The sequence below is a fragment of the Austrofundulus limnaeus genome, unplaced genomic scaffold (assembly GCF_001266775.1).
Source record: "Austrofundulus limnaeus strain Quisiro unplaced genomic scaffold, Austrofundulus_limnaeus-1.0 Scaffold144, whole genome shotgun sequence".
NCBI classification, from domain to species: Eukaryota; Metazoa; Chordata; class Actinopteri; order Cyprinodontiformes; family Rivulidae; genus Austrofundulus; species Austrofundulus limnaeus.
In genome coordinates this window covers 169,901-180,237 of record NW_013952546.1, presented here as the reverse complement: position 1 = coordinate 180,237, position 10,337 = coordinate 169,901, and the positions used below count along the sequence as shown (strand labels likewise).

At 37.5% G+C, this 10,337-nt stretch overlaps 1 protein-coding gene across 1 annotated transcript in view; it reads left to right on the top strand.

The window, feature by feature from the left end:
• Positions 1-8,765, top strand: part of rftn1b (raftlin, lipid raft linker 1b) — a gene marked incomplete at its 3' end in the record, with an annotated part of 147,975 nt that extends 139,210 nt beyond the window's left edge. Inside the window, 1 exon segment of the mRNA XM_014016384.1 lies at positions 8,662-8,765. Within this exon segment, the coding sequence (XP_013871838.1) occupies positions 8,662-8,765 (104 nt within the window).
• Between the last annotated feature and the right edge of the window lie 1,572 nt (positions 8,766-10,337).

Genomic DNA, 10,337 nt, shown 5'->3' with positions numbered 1-10,337 from the left:
CACACACACACACACACATCCTGACCTAATATAGAGACAACGATCATATTTACTTCACAAAACCACAAACTTGATTAATATTTGATTCAGTGTTTAATAATGTGAATACTGATTCAACATCCACACTGTTGTTTACCTGTCTTTTTATTTTTACAAATACTTTGTTCAATCAAACTCCTGCATATTTTATATACATCTTTAGCCCTTCATAGAATTTAAAGTTTCCAAAAGATTTAACTTTATTTATAAATGTTTTCTCATATAAATACATTAAAATCTTCCATATTTTCTGACAAACATTGGTCTTTTTGAAAACGATGTTAGCATACAGGCTTTATTTTTGCTTTCCTATAAAAAAAACGGTTTTAGCTACAATACTGCTACTTTAAATTTAGGCTAGCCTTGTGCTACATTTTTAGCTTTGAATTTGTGTTTTGTTACTTCAGCTTTAAGCTAGCATTTTGTATTTTAGCATTTTGCCATTTGCTTCATTTAGTCTTTAGTCAACTGCTTCTTAAAATTATCTTTTAGACAGACTTTTGCTACTTTTTCAGATTCTAATTTTAATTTTGTAACTTTAGCATTTGGCTAGCATTTTGCTACATTTAGATTGTAGCATTTAGCATTTAGTCTTTTGCTTTTTTTAGCCTTTTGTCATCGGCTCCCTTCATTTATATTTTAGAAAAACTTTTGCTACTTTTTTAGCTTTGAATTTTAATTTTTTTACTTTAGCTTTAAGCTAGCGTTTTGATACATTTGGATTTTAGCATTTAGCATTTAGTCATTTGCTTCACTTAGCCTTTTGTCAGCTGCTTTCTGCGTTAATCTTTTAGCTAGATTTTTTGCCACTTTTGAATTTGTGTTTTGTAATTTTAGCTTTAAGCTAGCATTTCATTAGGATTTTAACAATTGCTACTTTTTTAGCTTTTAATTGATGTTCTGACAGTTTTAACTTTTAGCTAGCATTTTAGCTTAGGTTCTGCTTCTTTTAGCTTTCACATCTGAGCTTCTTAAGCAGTTTCCAGTGCTCAACATTCAAACTTCACGTTCATGTCCTTTAAAAACTGTTTTTTCTTTATTACTTTTATCTTGCTAACATAAATTTCCTCTGCTTTTTAAACACAAAGCCGAGAGTTTTAGCATCAATTTCAGCTCTTTATTTTTTTATATCTGTGACATAAAACATTCAGTTTCCATATCAAAAATCCACTTTGTGTCTTCAGCCTCTAAATATTTTAGATGGTTTCATTTTGAAAAAGTGGCGCCTCAATCCTAAAGTTTTATTTTTAAATCATGAGAACAAAACAATAAAAACAACCCAAAGATCTGAAGTTTGACCGAAGCTAAAAATTGTTTCTCAGTATTTATTTATAAAACCAGTCTGTGACTTGATCCCAGTCGATTCTTTTTATTTCCAAAAGACAAAGAATCTGTATAAACGTTAACAAAAAGACACAAAGAAAGAAACTCTTCATGTTTGACTTTTTCTTTTTAAAATAAAATAATAGTTAGCCTGACCTGAGCATCCTCAGCTCCAGCCCTGAACTGATTGTGTTTTGATTCTTCCTGGTAAAGTGCACAATAAAAGCTTTCGGAGCCCCACCATGAACAGGAAGAAGTCCAGCAGCTCATCTTGTATTATCTGGTTACAGAACTGGTCCCGACTCAAACGCACGCCTAATGGCTTGTAAAAAGCTCCAGTCTGGATGCACTTTAAGATTTATTATTGTTGCAATAATCCAGTTAGAAGCCTGTAAATGGTCTCTGGAGGGATTAGGTAGGAAGAAATGAGCAGACAGATAAATAAAACACCATCAACGTCACGATTAAAAATGTATCCTGTGCTTCAGATCATCTGCGTCAAACCAAAAAAAAAAATGTGTCCAACGTCTTTGATCCCGAAGAACCTTCTGGGTTCAGTCTGAGTGAAACAAGAGCTCCGTTTTAAAAGGTTATCATTATTTTTGTACTTTAAAAAGTGGATGCAGAATCCTCTGTTGCTGTGGCAACGCCTCAGGTTGATGGAGTCTTCATGTCGTCTTTTTGAAGCTGTTTGCTTCATCATTACTGGACCCTGTTTGAGTCGGCAGACCTGTTGACCTCATATTCAGAACAGGTGGAAAACAGAATTATTATATTTGTTCTGACGGCCACGCTGAGGGGGAGGGGAAAAAACAACAGCCTTTTTTTTTCTGCGCCGGCTCTGAGTGAACTCTGAACCCTGGTTTGAACCTCTGTTATGAACCTGAAAACAAATTTCTCTCGGGTTTATGTCCCTGAATAAAACAGAATAGATATTTTTTATTGCCCACCACTGAAAGGTGATTGTTTTTGGACAAGTTAGGACTCATAACACAACCAGCTGACCTGAAAAAACACAAAATAGCTTTAATTTAATTTAACCGAACGTGATATCATCATGATTTTATATTAAAGCTCACGTTTAAGGAGTTCTGGACCTTCACTAGAACCTGTTTTCCTATCAGATATGTGGATTATTTATAAAAACGTGACAGCAAGACGACAGGCCCTTCTCTCCTGAATTTACTACATTTTAACTTTAAATTTGTGTTTTGTGAGCTTTGAACTAGCCTTTTGCTACATTTGAAATTTAGCATTTCATCATTTACTTCTTTTAGCCTTTAGTCAGCTGCTTGCTAGTTTATCTTTAGGCTAGATTTTTGCCACTTTTTTAGATTTGAATTTGTGTTTTGTTACTTTAGCTTTTTTTAGCTGTTGCTACATTTTGATTTTAGCAATTAGCATTTTGCCATTTGCTTCTTTTAGTCTTCGTCTGCTTCCTACATTTATTTATTAGCAAGAATTTTTTTGATAATTTTTAGCCTTGAATTTGTGTTTTGTCACTTTAGCTTTAAACTAGCATTTTGCTACATTTGGAATTTAAAATTTAGCATTTTGCCATTTGCTTCTTTTAGTCTTTATCTGATTTCTACATTTATCTTTTTGTCTAGATTTTTTGCCACATTTTTAGCATTGAATTATTGTTACTTTAGTTTGAAGCTAACATTTTGCTACTTTTTTAGCACTTAGTTGGTGTTGTACTACCTTTAGCTTTAGCTTTTAGCTTGCATTATGGTTCTTCTAGTCTTTTACTAAATTTTAACTTTGAATTTGTGTTTTTTGAGCATTTAGCTACACTTGGAATTTAGCAATTAGCATTTTGCCATTTGCTTCTTTTAGTCTTTTTCTGATTTCTACATTTATCTTTTTGTCTAGATTTTTTGCCACATTTTTAGCATTGAATTTGTGTATTGTCACTTTAGCTTTAAGCTAGCATTTTGCTACTTTTTAGCATTTAGTTGGTCCACTACTTTTAGCTTAAATTTAGTTAGCTTTAGTTCTTAGCTTGCATTATGGTTCTTATAGCTAAAGCCTTTTACTAAATTTTAACTTTGAATTTGTGTTTTGTGAGCATTTAGCTAGCATTTTGCTATACTTGGTATTTAATATTTAGCATTTTGCCATTTGCTTCTTTTAGTCTTTTGTCAGCTGCTTGCTACATTTATCTTCTGCTATTTTTTAGTTTTGAACTTGTGTTTTGTTTTAGCTTTAAATTAGCATTTTGCTACATTTAGATTTTAGCCTTTAGAGTGCTGTCTGTTGCTTCTTGTAGCATTTAGAGCTCAATAAGAAGCTTTAAAGACGGTTTAAAGCCACAAAAGGAAAAAAATTGTATAGGTCCTCTGGACGGGTTCTTCTTTAATGAAACGTTTCGTCTCTCCTCCAAGAGACTTCTTCAGTCTGAGAGTTTCAGGCTAAATTCAGGCTTTTAAGCACTGCCTCCATGTGACTGATACTCACATCATTGGATGAATATATTAAGTTCACACGAGAGGATGTAAAAAATGGCAGGTTGGCGTTCTTGGATTGCGATGTCTCGGTTTCGGATGGAGGACGGTTGGAAACTGGCGTGTATCGTAAGCCCACCCACACAGACCAATATTTGCGTTTTGACTCCCACCACCCACTGGAACACAAGTTAGGAGTGATCAGGACTCTGTACCACAGAGCAGACAGTGTCCCTACAAACCCAGGAGCCAGGCAGAAAGAGAAATCACACACACGACAGGCCCTGGAACAGTGTGGTTATCCTGACTGGGCTTTCCTGAAAGCAGACAGGAAACACAGACAGGATTCCATGCAACCTTCAGGTGAAAATGAAGACCCCAAACCCAGACCCAAACCAGTGGTTATTCCGTATGTTGCGGGTGTTTCGGAGAAACTGAGACGTTTATTTTCTAAACATGATGTCCCAGTGGCTTTCAAACCCCAAAACACATTACGGCAAAGGCTGGTTCACCCCAAAGATCCGGTGCCCCGGCACAAACAGAGCAATGTTGTATGCTGTTAAGTGCCAGGAGGACTGCGACCAGTTATACATCGGGGAAACAAAGCARCCACTGTTCAAAAGAATGTCCCAACACAGACGAGCTACATCTAATGGCCAGAACTCTGCAGTTTTCWCTCATTTACAGGCCAGCGGTCACTCTTTCAGAGATGAGGATGTTCTCGTTCTTGATAGAGAGGAACGTTGGTTTGAGAGAGGAGTAAAAGAAGCCATTTTTGTAAAGAAAGACCGTCCATCATTAAACAGAGGTGGGGGCCTCCGTTTTCAGCTGTCCCCCTCCTACAGCGCTGCCATTGGCAGTATCACTCCACCCCCTGTTAACAATAGGTGTTAATTAGGTGTCAACGATAGCCATGTGATGTGAGTATCAGTCACATGGAGGCAGTGCTTAAAAAGCCTGAATTTTGCCTGAAACTCTCAGACTGAAGAAGTCTCTTGGAGGAGAGACGAAACGTTTCATTAGAGAAGAACCCGTCCAGAAGACCTATACAACTTTTTTTTTCCTTTTGATTTTTTACCTGGATTACTGAGATGCATCAGGACATTTTAAAGCCACAGTTCTTGCCTCCTCCTCACCTGCAGATAAGATCAGCGACGATGAGACGACTTTGTTTTCCAGACTTTCACTTCGGACTGCTGATGCAGCGAGGTGGCCTCCGCATAATCAGTCACTGGGAGCGGGAGAGCCGCGCTCCAGGGCTGTGATTACCTCTCACCTGCTCCAAAGAGCAGTTACTGAAAAAAAAATCTCAATTTACTGTCCTGGCAGACAGAGAGAGCCGTGGATTCAGTGTTTCTTAGTAAAACGTGGGTAAACGAGGGTCTGGAGCAGCGTTTTGAGTGTGGCAGCTTCAGGGCTTTTTGTCCACGTTGCATCGCTCTGATCGATAAGAAAAACGTGGTCTTGTGTGATGGAGTGGATGAAGACTGGTGCACTGGTCTGGAAGGGGATGAGCTCTGCATCCTGATCAGTGGTGGTCTGCAGAGTTTGGAACTGTTCACAGATGGTGAGACTGTGTTTCTGTCAAATTAAAAGGTTTTGGCACCAGAGGGACGTATTAGTTGTCTTCATGGTCCCTCCCCCAGCAGCTATAACCAGTGTAGCTGCAGCTAACTGGTGCTTTTCATTAAGATAACACGTCTCTTAACTCACACTCCTTCAACTTTTTGTTCTCTCCAACAGCCACATCGAAAAGCAGCAAAAATAATAAAACTATAAGTATCACTTCCTAAACGAGTGCAGAGACACGTTAAATCTTGCAACAGACTCTGTCTCTAACGAGGTTTTTTTTTTTTTTGGTGTGTGTGCTGCAGAGCTGACTCCGTGTGTGTGTTTTTGCTCCGTGACCTTTGTGTTGTGCAGCTGCTGCAGCAGGTTTACTGCCTGCAGAGTCTTTTTACATCATAATTACTTAGTTATGGTCATAAATGTTGTAGTTGGAGGCAGAGCTGGAGCCGGCGTGCAGGCAGGCTGAACTGAAACAAAAGACTTTAATATTTAAATCTACATCTGACAGGAACACAACAACACAAAATACACTGGGTGAAGGAAACCAGTGAGGGCGAACAAGCTTATTATTTATTAATAATAAAACAAAAATGCAATTTTATTTCATTTGACTATAGAAGTATGTGTTAAAGTATAAACATTTAGTCCAGATTTTAAATAAAATCTTGTCATTTAAAGCATTTCGTTCATTTTTAAATATCAAAATCTACAATTTTAACATTGGAAGAGATCAGAAATCAATTTATTTTGATTTTTAACCTTCAGCTTTCGTGTGTCTCAGCTTTTTGTGCAGCAAATTTTCACATGTTGGGGTCTTTTTACCCTCTTAGAGCAAAACTTCTCTCTGCTCAGCGATGTTTGATGGCTCGGAGTCATCCGTCCGTCATTTCAACACATTTGAGTTTTTACAGCAGGGTTCAGGGTCTGGACCCGACGGTCCTTCAGCTAAAACTGAACCCCTCGATTTCAACTCTTTCAGTAAGTTCAGCTGTTATTTTTTAATTTTCGTTTCTTTGGAGTAACAAGCATCCAGCTATTTCAAAAGGATGACCAGAGGGGTCATGTTTTTTTTTAAATAAAAAATAGTGGCACTCTCTTTGCTCCAGAGCCCTGTGATGTGAGGAAGATGAGTGGATTTAAATCATTTCCTGTGATGAAGATCACTGAGTTGACCTGTTGAACATGAGTTTGGTCCTGTTTTATTGGCAAATATAATTGAAATTTAATGTCAAGTAAAATCAAAGAAAAGTGCATCAATAATGTCTGAAACTGAGATGTTTTATTATTTCATTGTGTATTTTACAGACATGATTTCTGTCAGCTTCTAATTTATTAACATGAAGCTAAAATGATGTTTTTCCCACGCCGTGCTGCCGCTCGCACCTCATTACACCGTGAGCCCAAAAAGCACCGAGTGCTTTCATGCTAGTCGATAAACGTTGCCCTCAAATCAATATTATGATTAACTCAGTGAGATCAGCGTTCCTCAAAACAAAAGGACATTAATTAAAGTGATTATAGGCCTCAGTGGTGCATTTTTTATGTCTTCGTTCGTTTCGAAGTGGCACTTCAGAGCTGAGCTCTATAAATATGAACAAAGATGGCCGCCACAGTTAATCAAAAATAAGCCAAAACAAAAACAACTAAAACTAAATCAGGTTTACAGATGTGGTAGCTGAGACTGAACTTCACTTAATAACCTGACAATAACTGCTACACTGTTAGCAAAATATCTCATGAAGCATTGGGCAGTTTTAGCTTTTCAATTATGTACATTTACATCAGGAGTCAACAAAAATGTGACCGGTCATATCGAAATGAGGATTAAGTCAAATTAGGTCAAAATGACCTCATCACATTTTTAGATTCTTGGCTTTAAAAGCTACATTTTGATACCTGGATCATCCTGATGTCATGAGTAAATCCATTTAAATGACTCAATTTGTCTTGTTGGTTACAATAATACATAAATATTTGGTCTTAATCCTAATTTTATGTCATTTTAATGAGAAATTTATGATGTCCTTATAAAGAGGAAACCTCAAATTATATTTGAATATTGAGATTTCCCAGCTAAAAAGAAACAAAACTTTGCTAGCTCACAGGGAAAATCTTAAAATTTTAAGCCATTTTCCTCAAAATCAGTTTTTTTTTTGTTGCTACTGCTCAAAAAAGTGCTTCAAAATTTAGTTTTATGATTATATTTCAGACAGTTCATTCAAATGATACATTAATAAGGTTTTTATTCATTATATTTTGACAAAAGGCAATTTTTGTTAACATTTTAGTCAAAACACTTTGCCTATTTCTCCATTTACCACTTTTGGACTTAAACCTCGTTTTGATGTGATGGCTCACAAATAGTTTGAGTTTCAGTCAATCACATAAATAAAATGTGGTAGATGTTTGTTTTATGTTTTAGGTGTTTTTTTAAAGAACAAACACATGAAGGCTGCAGATAATGTCCCTGACAGTTTTTAAAGGTCTGATTTTTCCTTTGATCTGAACTATTTGCCTCATTTTCTGGGTCGTCCCGTCGCACTGTTGAGAGTTAACGGTGTGGAAACAGCGTGCTGAGATGTGCCGGCCTTCAGTTTCACTCTGGTTTCTCAGATTATATCTGCTGCTCTGCATCACTCACACGTTCTGCAGACGTGTCTGTTATCGGGGCTTTGTATGTGCCAGGTATCTGAGTGACACGCGTTGTGGTTTTCTGCATTTTCAACATGGCACAATAGGAAACCACACACACTTCCTGTGTGAACCGAATGTGTGTGCGTGCGTTCCGTCAGTCACATGTCAAATGTTTGATTTAAATCCATGCTTGTGGCTCGTTTCTTGTAATTGTGCGAACACCGTCAGGAGCAAAGTGAGTGTTTGCACGTGAGCCGTCTGTTTGCTGAAGGACTGCTGACAAACATTTGTCATAAATAAAGATGGTTTCCGTCTTGACTCGTGGCAGGCGGGGACTGATGATTTATGTCGCAGGATTTCTTCTTCTCTCCGTGTGTCGCCTTAAAAACGCAGCTGGCACACATCTGTTATATTAAAGCCATCACAGCCCTGCGTGGAAACATCAGCTAAAAAAACACCTTTCCTCTCAGTTTGATTGAGTCTGCTCCTAACTTTGGCGCCTCACAGCTCAGTAATCACAGGGACGAACACTCGTCAGCGTTTCTACACGTGCTCGTTGTGTTTCAGGGCAAACAACGAGGATTAGGTTGAAGTTTGGAGCTGTTTAGCCTGATTGCAGCTCGAATGAGACGTGTTGTTTTCTCTGCAGGGTCTGCAGGTGAAGGCTGATTACGTTCCTCTGCTTCAGTCTCTGGCCACGTATGGATGGAGACTCACCTGTGTGCTGCCAACTCCTGTAATCAAGACCAACAGGTAATCACTCTTTTATTTGAATTGAACTGGAGCTCAGAGTAATGTTTGACCTCTACCGCCCCCTGTTGGCAGCCAGGAGGAGTGTGAGAACAGAAACTGCACGTCAGTCCTGCTTACACTCAAATATGTTTCTATGATTTAGATTTAAATTGCTTTGTTTACACTGACATATTTTTCTCATCACAAAAGCAGTCTCCTTCTACTTAACTTTACAAAAATTACTAAAAAGGAATGCTATTAGCTTGCAGAAATGCTTAAATCTCCAAACAATTTTAAACTCTTAACAGGATTCAAGATGACTGCAACATCCTACTGAACTAAAAAACACACAAAAAACTGTTTGACCAAAACATTTACAACTTTTCCTCAACTTAAGATGATTTTAGTCTGACAGATATTCATTTCTTTAAATGGATCCCCGATCAGTTGTAACATTAGACTTTATATAATAAACATTTATTTTAACTGTAAAATTAAGACTGTAAAAATACTGTAGGCGGTTTAGTTTTGTAAATTTTTAAAAATGTATTTTAACACGGACGGAGCCATTTTATTTACACACAAAGCATTCTGGGTAAATGATGACGTGGATAGGTCCTCGGTGCGAGGCTGCTAGCGAGCTATATCCACCCTGAAGGTTAATCTTGGACAATATCTGATGATCGACTCTTTTAAATGAAACCAGAGAGCGTTGACAGAGAGGAGAAGGTAGAAATGACTCAGCCTGGAACTGAAAATATGGATGGAGGACAACAGAGCTGCTTCATGGAAGAAGAACCTCAGCTTAGCCTGTTAGCCTTCACACTAGCGCCAACGTTATATTGCCTTACATGTATTAGCTCGGCGCTAGTGCGACAAACAAGCTAAACTGAGGTCCTCCATCCATATTTTCAGTTCCAGGCTGAGTCATTTCTACCTTCTCCTCTCTGTCAACGCTCTCTGGTTTCATTTAAAAGAGTCGATCATCAGATATTGTCCAAGATTAACCTTCAGGGGGATATAGCTCGTTAGCAGCCTCGCACCGAGGACCTATCCACATCATCATTTACCCAGAATGCTTTGTGTGTAAATAAAATGGCCCCGTCTGTGTAATATATTTTTAAACTTTTATTTTAAAAATTATAAAAACTAAACAACCTACAGCATTTTTACAGTTTTTATCTTACAGTTAAAGTATATGTTTACTAAATAAAGTCTAATGTTACAACTAATCGGGGATCCCTTTAAGGAATGCTACAGTTAGATTCTCAGTAGCCAAAAAAGTCTAAAATTTGCGTTTATTTGTGTGTAAGTACAAAAATGTCCCACTTCTTGCAATCTGGAAAAAAAACATTTATTATGCAGCAGGAGTAAAGTATTTATCAGTTACTTTATGATAATGAAAAAGCTCTTTTGTGATGTCGCTCATCAAGCGTGAAACTCATTTGGAGACAGGATGGACACCATTAATCTGCTGGTTTCCTCAGAATAAAGTCAAATAAATGTTCTCAGCTACAAACATTAGCAGCTGAAACAAAGCTGAAAACAAGACAGCAGCTCGTGTCGAACTTACATCAAAAACTGCAGCCTGCA